Here is a 26,167-nt window from a genome sequence, read left to right on the forward strand (position 1 = left end):
CTCAGACAGGATGAAAGTGAAAGGATAGAAAAAAATTTCCATGCAAGTGGAAAAAAAAAAAAAAAGCAGGGGTAGCAATACTTATATCTGACAAAATCGACCTCAAATGAAACGCCATAGAAAGAGACAAGGAAGGTCATGACATAATACTAAAGGGATTGATCCAACAAGAGGATATAATCCTGGTAAACATATATGCACCCAATATAGGTGCATCTAAATATATAAAAAAAAACTCAGAGGACATTAAGGGCCAGATTGATAGCAATATAGTCATAGTAGGGGACTTCAACAGCCCACTGACTGAACTGAATAGATCTTCCAGACAAAAAATCAACAAGAAAACAGTAACCCTAAATGATATGATAGATCAGATGGATTTAATTGATATTTACAGAACATTTCACCCCAAAGCTGTAGAATATACATTCTTTTCAAGTTCACATAGGACATTCTCAAAGATAGACCACATGTTAAGACACAAAATAAGTCTACAAGTTCAATAAGATTGAAATCATATCAAGCATTTTCTCAGATTACAATGACATGAAACTAGAAATCAACTACAATAAAAACACTCAAAAACATTCAAACACATGGAGGCTAAGTAGCATGTTATTAAACAATAAGTGGGTTACCAATGAAATCAAGGAAGAAATCACAAACTTCCTGAAAACAAACAAAAATGAACACACAACGGCCCCAAATCTATGGGACACAGAAAAAGTTGTCCTGAGAGGGAAGTTCATAGCACTACGAGCATACATCAAGAAATAAGAGGAATCTCTAGTAAACTATCTAACCCTACAACTAAAAGAATTACAAAACAATAAGAAAAGCCCAGAGTAAGTAGAAGGAAGGAAATAATAAAGATCAGAGAGGAAATAAATAGCATAGAGATTTTTTTTAAAAAGTACAAAAGGCCGAAACCGGTTTGGCTCAGTGGATAGAGCGTCGGCCTGCGGACTGAAAGGTCCCAGGTTCGATTCCGGTCGGGGGCATGTGCCTTGGTTGCGGGCACATCCCCGGTGGGGAGTGTGCAGGAGGCAGCTGATCGATGTTTCTCTCTCATCGATGTTTCTGACTCTCTATCTCTCTCCCTTCCTCTCTGTAAAAAATCAATAAAATATATTTAAAAAGTACAAAAGATCAATGAAACCAAGAGCTGGTTCTTCGAAATGATAAACCATATTGATGATACACTAGTGAGACTCATCAAGAAACTAAGACAGAGGACCCAAATAAATAAAATCAGAAATGAAAGCAGGGAAGTAACCACTCACACCACAGAAATAAAAAAGATTGTAAGCAAATACTATGAACAGCTATATGCCAACAAGCTGGACAATGTGGATAAAATGGATAAATTCCTAGAAACATACCATCTTCCAAAACTCAATCAGGAAGAACCAGAAAATCTGAATAGACGAATTACAGCTGATGAAATTGAAGCAAGAATCAAAAAACTCCCAGCAAACAAGAAAGTCCTGGACCAGACAGCTTCACAGAGGAGTTTTACCAAACATTCAAAGAAGAACTAACACCTATCCTCCTCAAACAATTCAAAAAATTTCAAGAGGACGAATGACTTCCAAGCTCTTTTTATGAGGCCAGCATTATCCTAATTCCAAAACCACAAAAAGACACTACAAAGAAAGAAAATTACAGACCAATATTCCTGATGAATATAGATGCCAAAATCCTCAACAAAATATTAGCAAACTGGACCAGCAATATGTTAAAAAGATTATTCACCATGACCAAGTGGGATTTATTCCAGGGATGGAAAGCTGGGACAATATTTGCAAATCAATAAATGTAATACATCACATAAACAAAAAGAAAGATAAAGATAATATGATCATATCAATAATTGCAAAAAACATTCAACAAATAGCACCCAGTTTTAATGAAAACTCTCAGCATTGTGGGAAATAGAGGGATCATACCTCAACATAATAAAGGTCATATATGACAAACCTACAGCCAACATCATACTCAATAGACAAAAACTAAAAGCATTTTTCTTAGGAACAAGACACTTTCACCATTCTTATTCAACATAGTGCTGGAAGTCTTAGCTACAGTGATCAGACAAGAAGAAAATATAAAAGGGAGATTACAACTCTTCACATCCATAAGTGACACACTCAAGGGGCAGACTCAGTGAGCACCAAAGCCCCACTGAAGCAAGTCCTGCCCCATAAGGGTGTCTCCTGAACAGCAGCTCTTCCATTGTAGACACAGCTGGTCCTCACAGCCAATTGGCCTGGAGGTCAATTCCTCCCAGTGATACCAACAGCAATCAAAGCTTAACTACAACAAGACTGTGCACACAGCCCAGAAAGGGGTGCACCAAGAGTGTCTACCTCAGGTGAAAGGGGTGCACCAAGAGTGTCCACCTCAGGTGTCCACTGGGCCCTATAGGACACCTACCACACAAGGCCACTCTATCAACTCAAGGAGACTTAGCAGCTACCCAATACATAGAAACAAACACAGGGAAGCAGCCAAAATGTGGAGACAAAGAAACATGTCACAAATGAAAGAAATGGAAGAAAGCAAAATACTAGATATAGAGTTCAAAACCACAGTTATAAGGTTACTCAAGAATCTTCTAGACACCTCCGAGGAACTTAGTGAGACCTTCAAGGATCTTAGTGAGAATACCAAAAAAAATGGAAAAGGACCAGTCAGAAATTAAGCATACACTGACTGAAATAAAGAATAATATACAGAGATTCAACAGTAGACTAGAGGATCCCAAGAATCAAGTCAAAGATTTGAAATACAAGTAAGCAAAAAACACCCAAATGGAAGAGCAAACAGAATCCAAAAATCTGAAGATAGTGTAAGGAACCTCTGGGACAACTTCAAGCATACCAACATCCGAATTATGGGGGTGCCAGAAGAAGAGAGAGAGCAAGATATTGAAAACCTATTTGAAGAAATCATGACAGAAAACTTCTCCTACCTGGTGAAAGAAATAGACTTACAAGTCCAGGAAGCGCAGAGAACCCCAAACAAAAGGAATCCAAAGAGGACCACACCAAGACACATCATAATTAAAATGCCAAGGGCAAAAGACAAAGAGAGAATCTTAAAAGCAGAAAGAGAAAAACAGTTAGTTACCTACAAGGGAGTACCCATATGACTGTTAGCTGATTTCTCAACAGAAACTATGCAGGCCAGAAGGGAGTAGCAAGAAATATTCTAAGTGATGAATAGCAAGAACCTACAACCAAGATTACTCTACCCAGCAAAGCTATCATTTAGAATTGAAGGTCAGATAAAGAGCTTCACAGACAAGAAAAAGCTAAAGGAGTTCATCACCACCAAACCAGTATTATATGAAATGCTGAAGGGTATTCTTTAAGAAGAGGAAGAAGAAGAAAAAGGTAAAGATAAAAAATTATCAACAACAAAGTGACAATAAATACATATTTATTAACAAGTGAATCTAAAAATCAAATGAATAAAAAATCTAATGAACAGAATAAACTGGTGAATGTAATAGAATCAGGGGCATGGAAAGGAAGCAGACTGACAATTCTTGGGGGAAAGGGGGTGTGGGGATGTGGGAAGAGATCTTACACCTATGGATGAGGATAGTCGGGGGGAGCGAGGGCTGGTGGTGGGGGGAGCCGGGTGGAGGAGAGCTATGGAGGGAAAAAAGAGGAACATTTGTAATAATCTGAACAATAAAGATTTTTTTAAATGTGAAACTAAAAAAAAAAAAAAAACACATAAAAGGTATCCAAATTGGAAAGGAGAAAGTGAAACTGTCATTATTCACAGATGACGTGTATTGTACATAGAAAACCCTAAGGACACTACCAAAAAACCTATTAGATTTAATAAATGAATTCAACAAAGTAGCGGGATACAAAATTAACATCCAGAAATCGATAGCATTTTATACACCAGTAATGAATTCTCAGAAAGAGAAACTAAAAAAACAATCCCACTTACCATTGCAACAACAAAAAAAATAAGATGCTTTGGAATAAATTTAACCAAAGAGGTATAAAACCATGCCCTCAGAAAACTGAAAAAAGAAATAGAGGAAAATACAAACATATGAAAGAATATACTGGGTTCATGGATTGGATGAATTAACATAATTAAAATGTCCATACTATCCAAAGCAATCTATAGAGTCAATGCAATTCTTATTAAAATACCAATGGCATATTTCACAGGACTAAAACAAATACTCCAAAAACTTATATGGAACTAAAAAAGACCCCAAATAGTAGAAGCAATCTTGAGAGAAAAGAACAAAGTAGGAGGGATCACAATACTGGATATCAAATTATACTACAAAGCCACTGTAATCAAACAGCCTGGTACTGACACAAGAAACAGGTATATAGATCAATGGAATAAAACAGAGATCCCAGAAATCAACCCAAGCCATTATGCTCAATTAATATTGACAAAGGAAGCAAAAGCATACAATGGAGGAAAGACAGTCTCTTCAATAAATGTTGTTGGGATCACTGGATAGGTACATGCAAAAAATTGAAACTAGACCATCAACTTACACCATACACAAGAATAAACTAAAAATGGATAAAATACTCAAATGTAAGTGGTAAAACCATAAAAATCCTAGAAAACCATAGTCAGCAAAATATCAGACATCTCTCATAGCAATGTATTTGCCAATATATCTCCTCAGGCAAACGAAACAAAAGAGAAAATAAACAAATGGGACTACATCAAAATAAAAGGCTTCTGCACAGCAAAAGAAACCATCAACAAAATGAAAAGGGAGCCCACTGTACATACTTGTCAATGATATATCTCATAAGGGTTAATTTCCAAAATACATAAAGAACTCATACAACCCAACAAAAGGAAGACAGACATCCAATTAAAAAATGGGCAAAGGACCTAAATAGACACTTCTCCAAATAGGACATACAGATGGTCAAGATACATATGAAAAAATGCTCAAGGTCACTGATCATCAGAGAGATGCAAATTAAAACAACAATGTCATATCACCTCACACCTGCCAGAATGGTAAACATCAGTAAATCAACAAATAGCAAGTGCTGGCAGAAATGTGGAGAAAAGAGAACCTAGTACACTGCTGGTATGAATGCAGATCGGTGCAGCCATCATGGAAAACAGTATGGAGTTTCCTCAATAAATTAAAATTGGAACTTCCATTTGACTCAGTGATCCCACTTCTAGGAATATATCCTACAAAACCCAAAACACCAATCAGAAAGGATGTATGCTCCCCTATGTTCATAGTAGCACAATTTACAATAGCTAAGACTTGGAAACAGCCTAAGTGCCCATCAGCAGATGAGTGGATAAAAAAGCTGTGGTACAGCTTCCTTTCCCTGCCGAGAGCGCTCTCGCAAACATGTGAACATTCCTAAAACCCACCGAACTTTCTGTAAGTGTGGCAAGCATCAACGTCACAAAGTAACACAGTACAAGAAGGGCAGGGATTCTCTGTATGCACAGGGAAAGCAGCGTTATGACAGGAAGCAGAGTGGCTATGGTCAGCAGACTAAGCTCATTTTCCAAAAAAGGCTAAAACTGCAAAGAAGATTGTGCTGAGGCTTGAATGTGTTGAGCCCAACTGCTGATCTAAGAGAATGCTGGCTATTAAGAGATGCAAACGTTTTGAACTGGGAGGAAATAAAAAGATAAAGGGTCAAATGATCCAGTTCTAAGCTCCATATTTTGTTTTATGATATGACAATAAAATCTTGATATGTTCACTTAAAAAAATTGTGGTACATCTACACAATGGAATACTATGCTGCTGTAAAAAAAAAAAAAAAAAAAAAAAAAAAAAAAAAAAAAAAGAACTCTTACCATTCGCAACAGCATGGATGAACCTGAAGAGCATTATGCTAAGTGAAATAAGCCAGTCGGAGAAAGATAAATATCACATGATCTCACTCATTTGTGGAATATAATGAACAACATAAAACTGATGAACAAAAATAGAGCCAGAGACATAGAAGCATCGAATAGACAGCCAAACCTCAGAGGGAAGGCAGGAGAGGGTGGGAAGAGGTGGGAAGAGAGCAACCAAAGGACTTGTATGCATGCATATAAGCATAACCAAAGGACACATACAATGGGGGGTGGGGGGTAAAGGCATGTGCTGGAGTGTGGGAGTGGATGGGGAGAGGTCAATGGTGGGAAAAGGAGACATATGTAATACTTTAAACAATAAAGAATTTAAATTAAAAATAAAAAATTTTTAAAGTGAGATAAGCTGCATTTGATGTTAATTTGAAGGCGATTAATTGATCTACTTTCTTATATCTTACTACACTTCCATATGTTATTAACTGAGATAAATAATCTTATTCTCACTTAAAAAATTAAAAATGAAACTGCCATTTGACCCAGTGATCCTACTTTTAGGAATATATCCTAAGAAACCCAAAACACCAATAAATAAAAAAATGTATGCACCTCTATGTTCATAGCAGCATAATTTATATAACTAAGATCTGGAAACAGCCCAAGTGCCCATCAGTGGATGAGTGGATAAAAAAACTGTGGTACATTTATACCATGGAATATTATGCAGCTGTAAAAAGAAGGATCTCTTATCCTCTGAGACAGCATAGAGGGACCTGGAGAGTATTATGCTGAGCAAAATAAGCCAGTCAGAGAAAGACAAGTATCACATAATCTCACTCATATGTGGAATCTAATGAACAAAATAAACCAATGAACAAAACAGATTCAGAGACATGGAAGCATGGAACAACAGACTGATGAATCTCAGAAGTATTGGGGAAGGGGGGTGGGAAAAGAGTAACCAGGGAACTTATATGCATACTAGAGGCCCGATGCACGAAATTTGTGCAAGAGTAGGCCTTCCTTCCCCCGGCTCCCGGCACTGGCTTCCCTCTAGCACCAGGGACGCTGGCTTCCCTCCAGCATCCAGGACCCAGAGTGCCCCAGCTTCATCCAGAAGGTCATCCAGAAGGATGTCTGGTCTAATTAGCATATTACATGTTTATTATTATAGACTAGAGGCCCAGTGCACAAAAATTTGTGCACTCGGGGGGGAGGGGGGTCCCTCAGCCTGGCCTGTGCCCTCTCGCAGTCTGGGACTCCTCGGGAGATAACGACCTGCTGGCTTAGGCCTGCTCCCTGGTGGCAGAGGGCACACCCAATCCCTAGGTGCAGCCCCTGGTCAGGCTCAGAGCAGGGCCGATTGGGGAGTTGGGGCGCCGCCCCCTGTCATGCACAGAGCAGGGCGGATCGGGAGGTTGCGATGCCACCCTCAGTCACGCTCAGGGTAGGGCCGATTGGGGGGTTGGGTCACCGCCCCCTGTCACACTCAAGGCAGGGTCGATGGGGAGGTTGCGGCGCCACCCCCTGTCACGCACAGAGCAGGGCCCATCAGGGGGTTGGGGCTCCGTACCCTGTCACGCACAGAGCAGGGTCGCGTGGGGGGGGGGGGGGGGTTGGGGCGCCGCACCCTGTCACACACAGAGCTGCAGGGCGATCGGGGGTTGGGGAGCTCCCCCCTATCAGGCACAGAGCAGGGGTGATCAGGGGGTTGGGTCGCCTTCCCCTGTCACGAACAGAGCAGGACGGATAGGGAGATTGTGGCCCCACCCCCGTCACTCACAGAGCCTCAGGGCGATCAGGGGGTTTGGGCGCTGCCCCTTGTCACGCTGATCCCGGTGCCGGGAGCCTCGCTGCTCCGCTGATCCTGGTGCCGGGAGGCATATTACCCTTTTACTATATAGAATAGAGGCCTGGTGCATGGGTGGGGGCCGGCTGGTTTGCCCTGAAGGGTGTACTGGATCAGGGTGGGGGTCCCCACTGGGGTGCCTGGCCAGTCTGGGTGAGGGGCTGAGGGCCGTTTTCAGGCTGGCGGGTGACTGAAGCTCCCAACTGCTCTTTTTTTTCTTTTTTATTCTGGGCCAGCTTTAGCTCTGAGGCCTTGCTGATGAAAACATTGATACAATGTTGTGGTCCGGCTGGCTGAAGCCCGGCTGACTGAAAGCCGGTTTCTGGGGTTTTGTTTAGCTTCTATATTTGCAACATAGTTGCTTAGAGTTGCAGCTGAGAGGCCGGCAAGTCATGCGGGGAAAGTTGGAGTCCACCGTCACTGGAGCAAGCAAGCCTCCCTGTTCGCTTCAGTGCATGGCTGCCGGCCGCCATCTTGGCTGACAGTTAATTTGAATAAGGATATGCTGATTAGCCAATGGGAATGGTAGCGGTCGTACGCTAATTACCATGTTTCTCTTTTATTAGTGTAGATATGCATAACCCAGGGACACAGACAATAGTACAGTGAAGGCTGGGCGGTGGGGAGTGGAGGGGGTCAATGGAAGGAATAAAGGGAACATCTGTACTGGGATAAATTTTAAAAATAAATAACTACATAAAAGATTGTACAGTTCTCCTTGGCACTGTCTAGAAGTCACTGTCCTCCACAGACAGGGCTGTAGAGCTGAAGAGAGTGGCCAGACTGAGCACATAAATAGACCCCAAAAATGAACCTTGACCTCAAATGAACCTTTTACAAAAGTTAACTCAAACCGGATAATAGAACCCAGAGGACATCATACTAAGTGGAATAAGCCAGTCACAAGAGGACAAATATTGTAGGATTCCACTCAGATGCGGTCCCTACAGCAGTTTAATTCATAGAGACAGAAAGTAGAATGGTGTTGCCAGGGTCCACGTGGGGAATGGGGACTTAGTGTTTGAGGGAACAGAGTTTCAGTTGTGAAATGAAAAAGTTCTGGAGATGGATGGTGGTGATGGTTGCACATAATGTAAATGTACTTAACACCACTAAAATGTTAGAATGCTGTTTTATGTAGTATATATTTTAATAAAATTTAAGGATATATAAACCTTTGTTGATTTATAATTAATTTAAAAACAGATAATGAACTTAAATATAAAACGTAAAACTACAAAACTTTTAGAAAACAGTATAGGAGAAAATTTTGGGGACCAGGGCTGAGCAAAGAGTTCTTAGACAACACCAAAAGCACTATCCATAAGAGGAAAACTTGATCAATTGGACCTTATCAAAGTTAAAGACTTTTGCTCTGCAAAAGACCTCCTGAAGAGGATAAAAAGATAAGCTCCAGACTGGGGCAGGGGTGATTTTGCAAACCATATGTCTGACAAAAGACTACCATCTCAACACTCAACAATAAGAATATAAACAAACTAATTAGAAAATGGGCATAAGTCATTAACAGACATTCCTCTGAAGAAGATACACAGATGGCAAATAAGCACATGGAAAGATGGTCAACTTCATTAGCCCTTAGGGAAATACTACTTAAAACCACAGTGAGATGTTGCACACACTTATCAAAATGGCAAAACTAAAAAACAGTGACAACACCAAATACTGGTGAGGATGTGGAGAAACTGGATTATTCATACTTTGTTAGTGGGAATGTAAAATGGCACAGCCATTCTGGGAAATAGTTTAGTACTTTATATCAAACACAAATTTAACTGGGATGACTTGTTTCTTTGTTTGTTTGTTTGTTTGTTTCTAATATGGCAACTGTATTCCCGGAAAATTCCTCAAGGTAAGAGCAGACATTTGTCATTTCATTCATGTGCTCAACAAATATTTCTTGAGCACTTACTATGTACCAGACACTGTTCTAGGTACAGAGAGATGCAGCTGTGAACTCATATAATTCCTCATGGTGCTGATATTGTAGTGAGAAAAGACAGGCAGTAAACACATAGAGAGCTGTGTAAATAAGATAATTTCTTATGGTGATAAGTGTCACATAGAAAATAAAGCAGGGTATACCAAAGGAGATGACTGGACATAGAGGAGGAGAGTCAGGGAGGGCCTTTGTCATCCAAAGATTCATGGGAAGAGCATTTCTGACAGAGGAAATTGCATGTATAAAGGCCCTGAGGCAGGAATAGTTTGGTGGATGCCACGAGTGTGTGGCTGCAGACAAGGTTGACATCCATTGGTCCTAAGTACTCAACACACATGTCAGACCTGGAAGACCCTTCTGAGACCATAAGTTTCCACCACAGAAGAAATCAAGGCCAAGGATGGATGTGGTTTGCTCAACATCCAAGTCCCTTAAGTTCTGGCTAGAGGCCTTTCCATCTGGGAAGGTGAGAACACACATACATCTGTTCCTGGATCTGGGGCAGGAATGGAGGGCACAGGGCCTGAGGAGGCCTCCTCACAGCCAAGTTGGTCAGCCAGCTTCCAGAAAGGCTGGGCCTGGCTCCCTGGGCCCTCAACTTACCACCACTGACCACTCTTTCTGGTCAAATATGCAAGTGGCCCTCAGGACAGTGGAGAGGAGCATAGCTGGGCAAACCTTATCTGGGCCCCACCTCAGCAGCCTTGCCAGCTCCCTGGTGTCCCCTGACTCACAGGCCTGCCTCTGGCCAGGGCAGGGTGGGAATCCAGCTCCCAGGAGCACCCAGACCAGACGGGGCAGGGCAGGAAGGGACAAAACCGGCACCCTCTGTGAGCAAGAGGCTGGGCAGGGACTGGGAGGTGACTCCTCACTCAGGTGAAATTCCATCCCCCTGAGCTCACCTCCCTGGGAGCAAGCAGCACATTCCAGCAGGGGCCAGCCCTCTCCCAGCTGGGCCCTCATACCCATGGCTGCCTCTCTTGAATTCAGTCACCACACCCCAGGGAAGGGATTGTTGAGGGCCCTTCCCTCCCCTGAGGCCTCCAGAGCTCCCTGTGCACTTTCTTCTCAGTGTACAGCAAGGCATCCGCAGCACGCCAGCCCCTGGCCCTGGGCAACCATGGCAACGGCCATACTGCTCAGCCAGATCACAGGAAGGTGGTCTCCCAGCCCAGCTCTGAAGTGGTCACTTTCTGCAACAGGGCATCTGAAAGGCCCAGACACATAATCAAGTGGTCAGGAGCAAGGACAGCTGCCTAACCTGGGATAACTAAGGCTTAGTGTATATCAGTTCTGAGTTCCATCCCTGATTGGAGCCTCAGTTTCCCCATCTGTCAAATGGAACTATGACACACAGAGCCCTGCACTCCCCACAGCCCAACCATGCTCTTTTAGGACTTCATGCTTTTATACATGTTGTTATCTCTGTCTGAACTGCCCTCCTCTTCCCCACCTATCCTGTCCACCTGGTGGACTCCTACCTATCCTTCAAAGCCATTCTAATGGTCCCTTGTTCCTCTAGAGGTCTTCAGACTTGTCCCCGGGAAGAGCACTCCCTCCCTGGGCTCCCTTAAGCATTCTGTGTGGCATTGCCCCTGTGGTGTGAGCCCTAAATCATACTTCTTGCTCCTCTTATCTGACTCTTTCACTAGACCAATTACCTTGAGGGAAAGAATCATGGTTTGCTCATCTCCCCACTGCACAAAAGACTGGAAAGAAATCATTCAAAGCCACAAAGATTCTACCATCTGAACATTTCAACCCAATGCTCCCTATGTCTCTCTCCCTCCCAACCAAACATCCTATAATTCCAAACCCCATATATGAGGATGTGAACCTAATATTCTACATTCTCAATCTGAACAGTCTGTGATTTCAATCCAAAAATATTATGGCCCTAAAATTCTAATAGGGAAAGACTATAATTTCTACCATTCACCTAGTCATTCTGATTCCACCCTGCAGACCACACAATTGCATGAGACAATGAGGGAATGGAAAGGCTGGCTGTCCCACAGAAGTACCCATCTCCCAGCCCTGTGGCCCATCCACAGACCAGCACCTGGTTCTGCCCAGAGGAGTGGAGACCTGCGAGGGCAGGATGCTCCCACAGCGTTTATTCTCCCCATCTGCCAGGTGAGTCAGTGGGCTGCCCCCGGTTTCCCCTCATTGGATCTGCCACCACTTCTGCCCCTCGATACACGCACCCCCTCCCTAACTTTCCCTGCCTCCTCCTTTTCTCAAACAGCTGCCAACAAGCACCAGAGCCTGTGGTCAGGTTGAGTCTTGTCTGCTGACAGCAGGAGTGAGGGAGCCAGTGATAAACACATCTGTGAGCCTTTCCAAGACACTCAGCCAGGAGTGGCTGCGGGCTGCCTCTTTTCTCCTCTGTGTGTGTGACCCACAGAAGCCTACTGTGGGGGAGGTTCTGGGGTGAGGCCCCATGCCTTCTAATAAATGGCACACAGCAGGATCCTGGGGCACCTCCCCTGTGTACCCTCACCTGGCCCTGACCAGCACCTGGGATCCAGAATAAATCAATGTCATAGTCCCATTTGACAAATGGGGAAACTGTATCTCCAAGTAGGGATGGGACTCAGAACTGATATAAACCAAGCCTTAGGCTAGGTGGCTGTCCTTGCTCCTGACCACTTGGATATGTGTGTGGGTGCTCAGGTGCCCTGTAGCAGAGAGGGCTGGGCTAAGAAACCACCAGCCTGCTGGGATCTGGCTGAGCAGTATGGATACTGCCCTGGGTCTGCACTCCCACACCACAAAGGGCCAGACCTGTGGATGGTCAGGCCTTTCCCTATGTACACTGGGGAGTCCCAAATCCCACTTCTTGACTCTGGAAAATACAGAGCGCCAGGTTGAACTGCTATCCCGGGGAGCCACCCACAAGGGTCCTCACAAGCCAGAGTGGAGCTGGGCTGACATGGGGAGAGCCCTTCTGCTGGTTTCCCTGAGCTTGTTACAGAATTTACCAGGCGACCGAAAAATACACAGGAGTGCCCAGAGATACAGGAAAAAACCATTTATTTCCCGATGTACTAGTACCATGACTCAGGGGAGCCTATTTCCAAATCCTGAGCGAGCCAATATGGAGGAAGCTTTCTCTTTATACCCTTTGGTTTCTTTATCCCCCAAATATGGATCAGACTTCCGGACCTTTTGCGGGCTTTGCAAAAAGCCCCGTGTGTTGGGATGGTGGATGTGAAACCATACCTAAAGGCCTGGCCTGGCCTGGCCTGGCCTGGCACCAGCGCTGATAACCCCCTCCAGGGCTTGTGTATGTTTCATGGTTTATGGCCTCTGTGAAATGGGAGTATTTAGGTAAACAGGTCTTGCAAGACCAGATAATTAAGGAAGGGGCAGTGACTAGACTATAGGCTAACAGGAATGTGCATTAGAGATAGAGTCAGGCTGCTAGCACCTCTTCCCCCTCCCACCCCATATTATTTTCCTCATCATTCTGGGAGAGCCCAGTCTGCACTCATTCTGCACCCCATTCTTGATCCCGCCCAGGGCCTCACTCTGCCTTCCTGGAGTCAGTGTCTATGAGTTCTGCCCCTTCCCTGCTCCAGAACCATCAGTGGTTCACCAGTGACCATAGGTACTCAACTCTTCACTCTACACAGAGAGTGGCTCGTTGATGCCAGCCTTGGGGGTGCAGCTGTGAATGAGACACTTCAAGCTCATGATCTGGTATGGAATGGGGTGGGAGAGAAAGGAACAAGATGACATCTGAGAAAAGGCTAGGAAGGAATTGGAAAGGAAGCTTGTCTGAAGGGGGACATCTGAGCTGAAACCTGACAGCAACCACAGAAAGATCTGAGGGGACAAATCAAGGCTCTCACTCCCTGGCCTGGCAGGTGACCATGCAGGCTCTCCAGATGCTGTGACTCACAGACCAGCCAGTCTGGGCCCCTGAACTTGCCCCAAGCCCTCACCTCTGGACCTTTGACCACTGCCTCCCCACACCAAACCTGTGTTACCTTCACCTCTCTTCCCTGCCAAGCCAAACCTCACTTGTCTCCTCCAGGAAGCCACTGAGGTTGATCTTATGATGTCTGACAGATTCCAGCAGCTGCACCACCCAAGAGTTGCCTGGAACAGCAGCCGCAGCCCTCACGCTGTGGAACTCTGTGGCTTGTGAAAGCTTTTCCCACTGGATATACTGAACCTTTCTTATCCCAAGCTAAGAATTCTCTTCTTTAATTCTCACAGTGGCCCAACCAGGTAGCCACGGATAAGGAAACGGAGGCTGGAAGAGGGAAGACTCTTGAAGCACTCCCTTTTTCTGCCTCCAGGGAGTGTTTCAAGGGCAGGAGGAAGTCTACACCCTGTGCCCTGTGCCCTGTGCCCTAAAGAGTGATCTGACCACAGAAACTAGAAGAAATGAATAGCTGAAAAGCCTGGAGGGATGTGCTGGCTGCACAGGAGCTGCCAGCCAGGCAGGGCCTTCCAATTAACCCAGGACAGCATCGTGTCAGGTGAGTTTCTGCAGGTGTGACTCACCCAGACTCCTGGGAGGCTCTTACACACAGGATGTGGCCAGAGGCTCGAGAAGAGGAGGGAGGGAAGGGTACCTGAAGGCTGTAGGAAGGGCCAGCTTGTCCTCTCCCATTCATCTGCAAGAGGGGAACCTTGCTCCTCTCTAAGGTGTGCAGGCTACCCCCCTTACCCCCAACACTTGCCAGACGGACTCCCTCCTGCGTTACGCGTTTGCACAACTTGTAATCACAGCCGCCCTGTGCTGAGGATAAACTCTGTACCAGGCCCCGGGGTAAGTGGTCTCCTGCCTTGTCTCCTTCCCTCCTCACCTCAGCCCTGAGGACACTCCTGCCAGCTCTACTTCCTTCCTGGGAAGAAATAATAAAGCTGGAATCTAAACCAGGCAGCCCAGTGCCAGCCTACAGGCAGCCTTCTAAGCACCATGCCACAGCAATGTATGCTGTATAAAGAGTGTCAGCTTTTGCCCTAGTTGGTTTGGCTCAGTGGATAGAGCATTGGCCTGTGGACTGAAGGGTCCCAGTTTTGATTCCGGTCAAGGGCACAAGCCTGGGTTGCAGGCTCAATCCCCTGTGTGGGGTGTGCAAGAGGCAGCCAGCCGATCAGTGATTCTCTCTTATCATTGATGTTTCTATCTCTCTCTCCCTCTCCTTTCTTATCTGAAATCAATAAAAATATATTTTTAAAAAAAGAATGTTAGCTTAGAGACAGAATTCTGGCACTGCTTATTAACTACTAGAGGCCCAGTGCATGAAAATTCATGCACTGGGGGGGTCCCTCAGCCAGGCCTGCCCCCTCTCACAGTCTGGGAGCCCTCAGGGGATGTCCTACTGATGGCTTAGGCCCGTTCCCCTTGGACCTAAGTAGCAGTCTGGCCTCCCTCTGTGGGAGGCAACTGGCCGAACAAGGAAAGGCATTGCCCCCATCACCCTGCTGCTGCTGTCACTGCCAGCCTCCACAGCTGCGAGGCCTGAGCCCTGGGCCTCACAGCTGCTGGGGCTCATGGCTGCCTGAGCCCCAGGCCTCTGCAAAAGGGGCCACGGCACTGGACCAGCCCACGGCACAGGCCCGCCTCTCCCGCGTGGGCCCTGCCCATGCCCCCAGCCCAAGGCCCTCGCAGCCGCTGTGGCTTTGTCCAGATGGACGTCCAGAGGACGTCTGGAAGAGGTCCTAATTAGTATATTACCCTTTTATTAGTAGAGATGGGACCCTCAGCCCATTACTTAGCCACTCTGAGCCTCAATTTCTTCACTTGTAAAATGGGGATAATGATGCTACTGTTCTTAGAGATGCCTTGAGAATTAGGCGAGCTGATACATCCAGAGCTATAAGACTGCCTGGCCCACAGACATGCTCCAGCAGAGCAAGATATGTGCCACTTAATACATCTGTCACCCAAATGGGGTGTTCATAGCCCACACTTAGCCAGTTAAATACTTGAGCCTCTGGTAATCCTCTTTCTTTTTTACCTTTTCTACTGTTGACAATCAATTTGAAATGCCAACACTTAAAAATGAAGTGATGGTACATAAAAATCTGAGTCTAAACTCAGGGTCTGGCCCCAGTGGGCTGGCCTTCCTGTACAACCACAGTGGTGGCCTGTGGATGGGGTCTGCATTCCTGGGTCCAATATAGCCTTGTGTATGGTTTTTTAGGTCTTTGTCACTCTTGCTCCTGCCCAGCCACCCTGGGTACCAGCATTTGTGGCCCCAGGTGGTGTCAGCACAAATCTTATCACTGCAGTGGTCTGTTCCCACCCAGGTAGCCCTAAGCCCCCCTCTCCATCTGCCCTGGCTCACAGACACTTCACCACAGAGCTCCACCTGACATCTGAGCTTTTCCTCTCCCAGCATCTCCTGGGCCTAGGGGTTCCAGGAAGGGTTCTGAGCACCTCAGCCTTCAAAGGCACTTAAGAGCATACTCCCAGCCTTAGGCTGCAGCCCAGGGCACAGCCTGAGCCAGGAGCACTGACTTGGGTACCTTGAGCTGCCTCTGCCCAAATACTTCCTGGGATAAAGAGCTCACTCCTTTCTTGGTAACTCACTCCATATCTCATGGCTTTGGCTTGGCTCCTCACAGCAGGACCTACTTCTCCGTGATCCTGTCACCCCGTGGGCCCTCACTCTGCACTCTGGGCCCTTCTGCTTCCTTGCCTTAGGACAGCCAGCTTTTCATGGGATGGGTGTCCAGCCCCTTTCTGTCCCAGCCACCTCCACTAGAAATATCCTGGAACATTCCTAGCTCTCTTCCAAGCTGAGCTCAGAATCCAGGAGCATCTGAGGAAGCACTCAAAAAGTTGCCTTTATTTTGAGTGCCAGATTCCAGCTGTGGTGATCAATGACATGCTTGCGGCCCTGCTGTTAAGGGATGACTCCTGCTCAACTCATCTTAACCTCTCCCCCAATCAGAGTTTGCACAGCTGATTTTGTGGACCCAAGGATAAGAGTTCACAAGCCTCCCTCTTTCCATCTCACTGTTACATCAAATTTGTTTTCACCTAGATTCAGTTATTCAACCTCTCTAGTAACTGACAAGCTTCATGCCACACCCTGAGCCCTATCAGCAGCTGGGGAGGGCAGAGCCAGCTAGGGGAGGAGCTCTGTGGCCTTTCCGGGAGCCCTGCCGCCTGGGAGCAGGCTGTCCCAGGCCTCCCGCCCTACCTTCCGGCCCGCCTCATTGTTGTGCAGGTTCATGAGCGTCCTGGCGTTCTGCTTGATCTCCCGGGCATCCACGAAGACCTTGGCAAAGCCGATGCCGTAGCGGATGTCGGCCGAGCAGCCACCCCACTTCCAGCCCTCATCCCGGTGGTACTGGCCTTGCTTCTCCTTGTCGCAGCCACAGTCACTTAGGTTGCCCTGGGTGCAGGCAGCTGTGATGGCATGGGCCACACCGGCAGCGATGATGGCGTAGGTGAAGGCGGCCTCCCGGCTCCCTGTGAGGAGAGGGTGAAAGCCTGGGGTCAGGTCCAGGATATCCGGGGAGGAGACCAGCCTGGATAAGAAGGGAGGCTGAGCTCCACAAAGATCCACTGAGCACCCATTCCTTATCTCCGAGAGGTCCATCCTGGCATGATGACCAAGCCTGAGCACCAGTCATGCACACGCCCACTCAAGCCCCAATCGCTGCCTGCCCTTAGGTAGCTGACTGGCAGGGGAGGAGAGAGACGTGTGGGCTGCTGGCCCAGGCTCCCAAGGCCAGAGGATGGGACAACCCTGTGAATGACCGCCCACTCCCCACAACACTCAAATTAGGGCGTAAACTGTGCACGTGAACAGCTCTCACAGCATCTGGCAACAACCCTCAAAACAGCATTTCTTCAACACCTGCATTGCTCACAGACTCCGGAGCCTGAGCCTGGGCTCACATCTCAGGAGCATCCATTTCTGGTCCTGTGACTTTCAGCCAGTGCTGAGCCCTCCCTGAGTCCCATGTACTCAGAGGTAAAAGGGAAACTTTGCAACAGTACTTTTCTCATGGCAATGACAGAAAACAGTAAGAGTTTGTCCTATAAGAATTGTTTTAAGAGTGTTCTTGTTATCAGTGGAGTTGTAGATATATTTCAAAATAGAACTGGTGATTTTTTAAAAGTTTGAGAACTGAACAAAGGAGCAATTGTATGAATTATACTCTGAAGGGAAGGGAAGGTCTCAATGGAAGTTGTATACTTTTTATATTTCGATGCCATCAAATATAGGTTAAAATATAAATTTTGTAAATCTGTTTAAATGGGAACTATTGGCCTCCTTGGCCCTAAATGAAAGGGTTGATATTTTAAGTTGATTATTTTACTGTAAATTAATCCATCCTAACTTTTAAAATTTGTTTGAATGTTGTCTTGTTAAGTGTTCAAAAATAAGAACTAGAAGTTAAAAAAATTTTTAGCACTCTCAGCTCTGCGTCTGACTCCTCGCAGGTGCCTGACACACAGCCCTTGTTCTCTGTGAGCCCCTGTTACTACTGCTGTGTGTCACTTGCCAGTCGCAGGCTCACCCACTCCTCTTGGCCAGACTGTGAGCATCTCCAGGGAAGGCTGGAACCTGGACCCTGGACATCTGCATCCTCAGGCCTTGGTCTCCTAGAAGGCAGGGGCTGGGGAAGAGGAGTGAGGACTGCCCACAGTCAGGGTGGAAAAGAGCAGGTATGTAAACAGGAAGGTTCAGTAGGGGGTCTGGGGAGCTGCTGAGAAGTCACTTTCCACAAGTCTTCCCAGCTATTTGAAGATGGCTCTGCCCAGTGGTGCTGGGCTCTTAGTGGGGGTGGAAGGGTCCTGAGTAGCCAGTTGCAGGAATGCTGCCACCCACACTCTTTGCCTCTCTGGGCCTCAAACAGGTTCGCAAGCAGTGTCTACTGCACAGAATGAAGGTGGACCAAGGCACTCTGTAGGAAGCCCTGTGTGCAGCGTGAACTCCGAGTGAGCATTCAGCAAGTTCGCACTCAGAGCCAGGGTGGTGTGGGTTTCAGGGAGAGCAGCCTGTTGGGAAAGGCCCCCAAAGCTGGAGCAGGAGATGAAGTAGTGCTGAGCAGGCATGATCGAGTGGGGAGAAGTGCTTCAGGATGTTGGGATGAAGTGGCTTAAGCAGTGCGGGAGGTGGATAAGGCAGCCTCCAAGTTGCTTTAAGTCCCAGGTCACTGGGACCCACACTCAGACACACCCTTTTCCCACCCACCCATGGCCACCCTAACCCGGGCTGCTAAGACACAGACAACCTGTACTCCCCTGCCCCCACCCAATCACCACTGAGTGGCTTCCTGTAGCCCAAGCCACTTTACCCTGACATTCCAGGCCAGCCCATCCACAGCACCCTGTTAAAACAGGGGCTCAAATTCCAGCTCCATCACACACCTACTGGGTCCCTGACTCTGCACATATTCTCACATTGGTATTACACACCTCATGTGTGTAATAAATTCCTGACAGAGGGCCTGCGACAAAGCCACATCGACAGGGTGGACATGCACACAGGTCTGACAATTTGGCAGGCTGGATACCTGACAATGCTTTTGTTTTGTGAAATTAATAAATTGTGCATAAGAACTAGCAATGCTCCGCTGGGCTCACTGGAAGGCAAGGGAGCCTGTTGGGGCCATGGGTTGAAGACAGAACTGACCAACAGAAGGGCAGGTAGGAACAGAGTGACCATCTCCTGCTGCTGGGCTTTGGGAAAGAGGGAGCTTTGAAATTTAAGGTCATGAGGACAGGAGATCAGGCCTCAAGTTCCACTCAAGCAGGACATTGGACAAGAGCATTTAATGGACAGACTCCCAGGGAGAGGGCAGATTGGAAAAATCTTCCCCCAAAGCTGGGCAGCAAGCAGGTGGGTCTGAGTTGGCCAGAGCAGGAGGTGGAAGAGTGAGGGGTGGACAACCAGAACCTCCTGGGATTTGCAACCTCATTTCTACCTCTGCATGTTTTTAATTTACTCCTCTGCATGTTCCAAGGGCATCCAAGCCAAGCGGGAAGACTGGTCCCAAAGATAAAGCCCCTGAGCAGCAGCTCTAACTGCTCCAGATGCCAACGGACAGGTAAGACTACACTGAAGGGGACAGCCTACAGTCAGATTAGACCCTCGCCGACATCAAGAAAAAGAATATCAGATGAAAAGTATAGAGAGAGCAGGATAGGTGCTGGGGAGTCCCTGTTCTATCACTCCTAGCTGTGTGACCTTGGCTGGATCATCAACTTCTCTGTGCTCCGGTTTCTCTACTATAAAATAGGGATGCTAACTACCCACTCATTTAGGACTAGAACAAAATTAACAAAGGTAAAGCATTTAGCACAGAGACTGGAATGAGAAAACGGCCCCAACTATTAAATTTATTGCAATTTCTATCTATGGCAGTAGTAACAGTTCTTTATAAGAGAGCTGTGCGGTAAGCAGTAGAAGTCTTCATTTATCTTCCTTTACAATTGGAGAAACTGAGGCCAAGAGAAAGATCTGATTTGCTCAGGCCGCTCGCCTGGTAGGCTGCAGAGCTGAGCTGCGGACTCTGCCTCTGGACACTCCACACAGACCAAGAACTGTCCCCAGAAATTAAATGACTCCAAGAAAGGAGATTGGGTCCCCTTAATCAGACCTTGAGTGGAGTATGTAAATTGGAAGGGGTGGGGCCTGGCCTGTCATCTGAGACTTGCCTTTCTCCCAGGCTCCTTATGGGAGGTGGGGCCAGGGGCAGCATAGGGGCTGCCAGCCCAACCTCCTTCCTGGTGATTTTGTGTGCAGGAGCTCTACCACCAAGTGATTACCAATCCCTGGGGTCTCTCTGAGCCCCATGACTTTGCAAATGATGACAACAGACACTAGTTAAACATAATGATAATGGCTCGCTACCCATGCAAGATTCTCATCAGATTCCAAATGGGTGAAGGGCAGCTGCACCACAACACATTTAACTCCCCTGAGCTTAAGGTGGGCCTCCAGACCAGAGTGAAGTCTTATCAGGGGCCACCTAGCTCCCTCACCTCAGCACCTGCTGAGGAGTGAAGGCGGTGGCCTAGAGTCTGAGAAATGTTGAGGTGCAGTCATTCTTGGCTTCAGAGGTCCCAGGGACCCAGGTACTGGCTGGTAAAGTCTAATACTTCCAGATGCTAAAGGGTCACTGTTGATCCCTTGATATCTTGACATTGGCCTTGCCCACCAACATTAGGCTAACACCACCCAGTCCCATCTCCCTTCTCCTCCAACACTGACCACTGGGGAAACTGCCCTGGGCATCAGGCTGACTGTGTAACTAATGTCAGGCCTGTTAACTGCTTTAAGCCCCTGTTTACTCTGTGAAATGGGAATAACAGCATCTAAACAGAATGAGGGAAAGGTGCTGAGCACAGCACTGGACATGTAGTAAGTGTTCAGTAAACACCAGCCATTGTTGTTATTACCACTGTGTCCCATTTCGCCACATCATGCTCCATGATACCTTGAAGAACAAGACAGCCTCATGGTGTATGGGGCTGGTCCAAGGTCTGTCTGCCCATCCAAATGGATATACAAGGGGACAAGGACCATGTCTGTCTTGATCCACTGTTTACAACTCCCACCATAATGTGTGAGGGATAAATGAATAGCAGACCTAAATTCCAATTTGAACCCTGCCAGACAGAGCAAGTCACTGAACCTCTCTGAGCCTCTATTTCCATATCTGTTAATATCAGCCACCCTGTAGAGAGAAGTAGGTATCACCTGTCATATACCCAATGCTTAAATAAACAACAGTGAGTATTATAATTATTATAATGGATGAAATTACAGTCACTGTTGGGAGGTGCAGAGAGAAACGTCCCCTACTTTAGTTTTCTCCATAACTTTCTTATATTTTAGACTTACTTGTTTATTGTCTGTTCTTCTACCTCACCTACCACCTCCATTGCCCCTCTGGAATGTAATTTCCTTGAAGGCAAACACTTTGTTACAAGTAGTAGGTAGTCACTCAGTAAATATTTGTCAAATGAATAAATGAACGAATGAAAGAAAGCTCCAGACAGTGGCCAACAACCACGTGACCTTTATTTAGTGCTTCCATGCAGTGCTTTGGAAAGTGTGCTCACCTGCTCTTAAGGAGAACAACCCAACCGAGATCCCAAGAGGCTCTGCGAGGCAGGGTGGGGATGACCCCCAGCCCAGGCAGCATGGCTTCCCCAAGAAGCCATGTCTGCACAGAGGTAGCCAGAGGCCTGAGGTTGGGGTTTGGCTTGGGGTGAAGGAGAAGGGTGGAAAGAAAGTAACATTTGTTGATCATCTATTGTGTGCCAGACCCATATTTGGCTATCTGTGTGATATTTCACAATAGTCCCATTGGATAGCCACCTTTTCTCACAATTTGACAGGTGAGGAAGCCGAGGCTCTGACAAGTAATGCCATTCACTGAGGCCGCCCACCTGGACACCGGCCAGACTTGGATTCTGGGGCCAGGTTGGCAGTGTCCTTCCTCAGTCCCAGCCTCCCTCCCTTCCTGGCTCTTTGCTGTGTCTGAAAGCTTACCATTACTTGGGCTTACAGCATCGACTCTTATAAAAATACCTTTATTGCTGTCAAGAGATGTCACTTAGTTAAGACTTCTCAATAAATGATTTGTAAGACCCCATCAACTCAAATGAGATAAGCTTGCTGAGCCAAGAACTGGTTTTAATGACAGTAAAAAGGTAGAGAAGGATCCCAGAATCTCAGACTTTCAGCATGAAAGGCCACAGCGTACTCCAGCCATCTGTCTATTCCTTCTTCACCCAACCCAGGTGACTAACAGCTCCTTATTTTATCAGTGGAGAAACTGAGGTTCAGGGAGACTTGCTCCGGCAGAGTCCAGATGCAAGCCCAGAGGTCACATGCTATCTCAACAACTCCAGAGCACACCCAGACCCTGACCATGGCAATACTCTGAGAAGGACCACCCCATTGGCCTGAGAGTGCCCCTCCCACTAGATGATTTCCTGAATGCCATCTCCTTTGTCCCTTACAAGATCTGGAAGACGGTTTAGAGATGGCTGCTTGATTGCTGCAGAAGTGGAGTGAGACAATGTACCCAATGTTCATAATAAGCATAGCAAAGTCATAAAATTGCTTACTATTTGCCAGGCTCTGTTCTAAGCACTCTATATAGATCGACTCACTTAATCCTACAACAATCCTATGAGGTGTGGGCTGTTATTATCTCCATTTTACAGACATAGAAATTGAGACCCAGAGAAGTGATGTAACCTGCCAAGGATTCCAACCCAATTAGCCCAGCTCCAGCATCTGAGTTACTCTCTACTGTAAGGGCATGATACTCACTCTAGTCCTACTGACCGCAGCCCAGCCTCTTTCCTGGATCTACCACATGGGGCCCATAAGCAGCAGATACTGGGCTTGACCATCACTGACCATGTACCCTCCAGGGACAGCCCCACCCTTTCTGCCCTGACCATCACCTCTACCTCCTGCCCCTGACCATCCACCTCTACCTCTTGCCCCTGACCATCACCTCTACCTCCTGCCCATGAGCAGAGGAAGAACTTCCATCAAAGCCAGCCATCCCCTTGGTCTCCTTGACTGAGTGAGCCATGTGCCCTATTTCTTCACTCAACAGATATTTCTTAAACAGTTACTGTGTGCCAGATACCACACTAGGGGCTGAGAAAACTGACAAGAGAGATTTAGACATGCCTTGACTTTATGGGGTACAGATAGGGAGATCAAAACACTCAGTAGCGTAGGGGAGGCCGGGGGAATGTCAAGGGGGGAAAAAAAGGAGACATATGTAATACTCTTTGTAATACTTTAAGCAATAAAACAAAATTTAAAAAATAAAAATTAAAAAAACACTCAGTAGCAGCTGAGGACTCTGAAGAATGTAGAACAGAACAGAGTCAGAGCAGAAGGCATCTGGCATGGTAGCTTTTGAGCATGGAGAAGCAGCTAGGAGGCTGTCTGTGGGGGGGGGAGGGCGGGGGGTGCGGAGAGAGGGCTCCAGGCCAGAGAAAGACTGTGTGGTGGCCCTGGCATGATACAGTCTGTGGTGGAAGCAGGTGAACGATGGGGTGTGGGAGTAGCTGAAGCTATAGAGAGGGCAGTAGCAGGTCCTCTGGCCCCTGCTATCCTGCCCCAGCAGAGGCTCTGATGCCCCTGGAATCAGGGAATAGACTCCCAGAGCCCCAGACATGAAGCCCATGGTTCCTCCTTGAATGACAGGTTCAAGGAAGTCAAGAGACTTGCCCAAAGTCTCCAGTGACTCAGCGAGACCAGGGGAATAACCAGGGTCTCCTGGCTTCCAGTATGGAATCTCCACTCTCCCCTCCACCACACCCTCCTGAACTCTGAATCTACCCATATCTCCAAAAAAATTGTCCCTCCAGAAGTCCAGGTGGCTTCAGCTCAGAACTCGAATAAAATGGAGCTCGCCAGTCTCTCCTCTCTGCTCCTATTTAGCTGGGTGACCCTGAGCAAAGACTCTGCCTCCTGAGTCTCAGCTTCCCCATCTGTTAAATGGGAACCACCAGGAGGACACTGCCAAGTTGCCATGAAGGTTCAAGGAAACCCCTGTGTGAAAAGACTAGGCCTCTAGAAAGTGCCCAGAAAAGACTGGTATTGTTACTGAGATTTTCAGTGGGGAGCCTGACTGACGCCCTCCACGCATTCCAGCCCCACAGCAATCCTGGCGGGTACAGAGGAAATGCACTGATGTCCAGGCTGCCCGAAAGGTTCCATTGCACTGCCCTGAGCATCCACTGCAAATGGTTTGCCCCGGAATATTATCTGGGTGTATTTACGGTATCTTACTGGAAACCACAAAGTGCATTGTATTTTTTTCTTTTTCTATTTAAAGCCAATGGGTCAGAGAGTGAGCAATCTGCAGTGACACAAGCTGAAATACATGATGATTTGGAAAATACACAGATGGAAAAAGGTTGCTTTTGCCAGCCCTGTGGCATGGCAGTTCACACCCTCTGGGCTCAGAATATGCCACATCCGGGTGTCTCCATCCACAGGAATTAGAGAATCTCTTGATGAACAACCAGAGAAACTGGGGAGCAGGGCCTGGGCTGGGTCTGATTAAGGTAATGGACCCGCAGAGATGGAACTTGGGGAAGGGACAGGTGTAGGCCTGCTGCCTCCACCCTTCTCTCCTACCTTGGTTCTATCTAAGTGTCTCTTTCCACCAAGCAAGGAGGAGAGCACTGCTGAGTACCCATCAAGGGCCACTACCTATTCCTTCCTGCCTCCATGCCTTTGCACATTTTGTTCCTTCAGTCTAGTAATGCCCTTCCTCTCCCATCTTCCAGGTAATAGGCAATGTAGCCCAATGGTTTCAAAGCAGGGCCCTGGAGACTGATAAACCTGGGTTCACATTCTGGCTCCATTTCCCAGTGGCAGGACCTTGAGTGAATTAACTGACCTCTCAAGGCCTCAGTTTCCTCATTTATAAAATGAATAATAAAATATCTGCTTTCTAAGGTTGTGAGGAGTGAATAAAGCAAGGCACATAACAGGCTTGCACAATACCTGGTAAGGGATTAATAAGAATAGCTCTTACTAGATAGATGCATTGTTGGTGAAGCATGCCTATCAAGACACAGCTCCAGTGTCCCTGCTCTGAGGGACCTTCCTGATAGTCCTCCCTCTGCTTGTGGCCCAGCACATTAGCCATCCTTACTTTGTGTTTAATTGAATTATCTATCTCTTTCTTCCAACTAGATTGCAGTAACCTCTATTATTCACCTGTAAATCCTCAACAGAGAATGACTGAAAGATTGTGGGTGTAAAAGTGTGTGGCGTGTGTGTGTGTGTGTGTGTGTGTGTGTGTGTGTGTGTGTCTGTCTGTCCACCATATGGAAATTGGAAAAAGAACATTATAACGAAAGACTTATCTCAAAAATAGTGTCAGGAGAACTAAAACACAGAATGCAAAAGAAATGCAAATGAGAGAAAGTGTCCTTTGTTAGCTGTGTTCTGGACAAGAATAGGAAGAGAAAGGTCTTTGCTCAGGCAAGACGGGGTATTGTTAAGAAAAGGCAGCAATTGGAGCTGGCCCCAGCCCTCGCTTCTGTCTCTCTCCCTGGAAAGGTCCTCCCTCCAAGCAGCACAGCTCAGCAGACATGTACTCCATCCACTCTTATAGCCCCTGGGGCAGGGAGGGGGGCGGGCAAAAAGATGAATTGTGCAAGGCATGCAGATTCCCAGGTGAGAGGCCCAGCAGTCACTCAGGGAGAGAGGGGAACTGCGGAAGTGACTGCTGAAGAGAAGTGATGACAACTGCAACCAGAACAGAAGCCCAGAAGTGCACCAAGGTTACCATCCGTAGAGAAGGGTGAGTCCCAGGGCCTGAATCCCAGGTCATCTGTGCCCATCCCTGGAAAAATCCTGGCAAGGAAGCACCAAACCGGAGGTCAGGAGTATTTGGAAAAGAATGCAGATGCCCAGAAGCATACATCGGAAATTGCCATTCCTTTGTTGACCATAATGCTGGAGACAGAGCAGATTTCTGCGTGTGCTAGGAATCTGATTACCTTCCTACATCCTGCCTCT

At 46.9% G+C, this 26,167-nt stretch overlaps 1 protein-coding gene across 1 annotated transcript in view; it reads right to left on the bottom strand.

Moving 5' to 3' along the window:
• The window catches only part of WNT7A (Wnt family member 7A), a 97,314-nt gene that overhangs the window by 58,448 nt on the left and 12,699 nt on the right, over positions 1-26,167 (bottom strand). Inside the window, exon 3 of the mRNA XM_023751380.1 lies at positions 16,832-17,103. Coding sequence (XP_023607148.1) covers positions 16,832-17,103 — 272 coding nt within the window. The remainder of the gene's footprint in view (positions 1-16,831; positions 17,104-26,167) is intronic.

Source organism: Myotis lucifugus, unplaced genomic scaffold (assembly GCF_000147115.1).
Source record: "Myotis lucifugus unplaced genomic scaffold, Myoluc2.0 scaffold_21, whole genome shotgun sequence".
NCBI classification, from domain to species: domain Eukaryota; kingdom Metazoa; phylum Chordata; class Mammalia; order Chiroptera; family Vespertilionidae; genus Myotis; species Myotis lucifugus.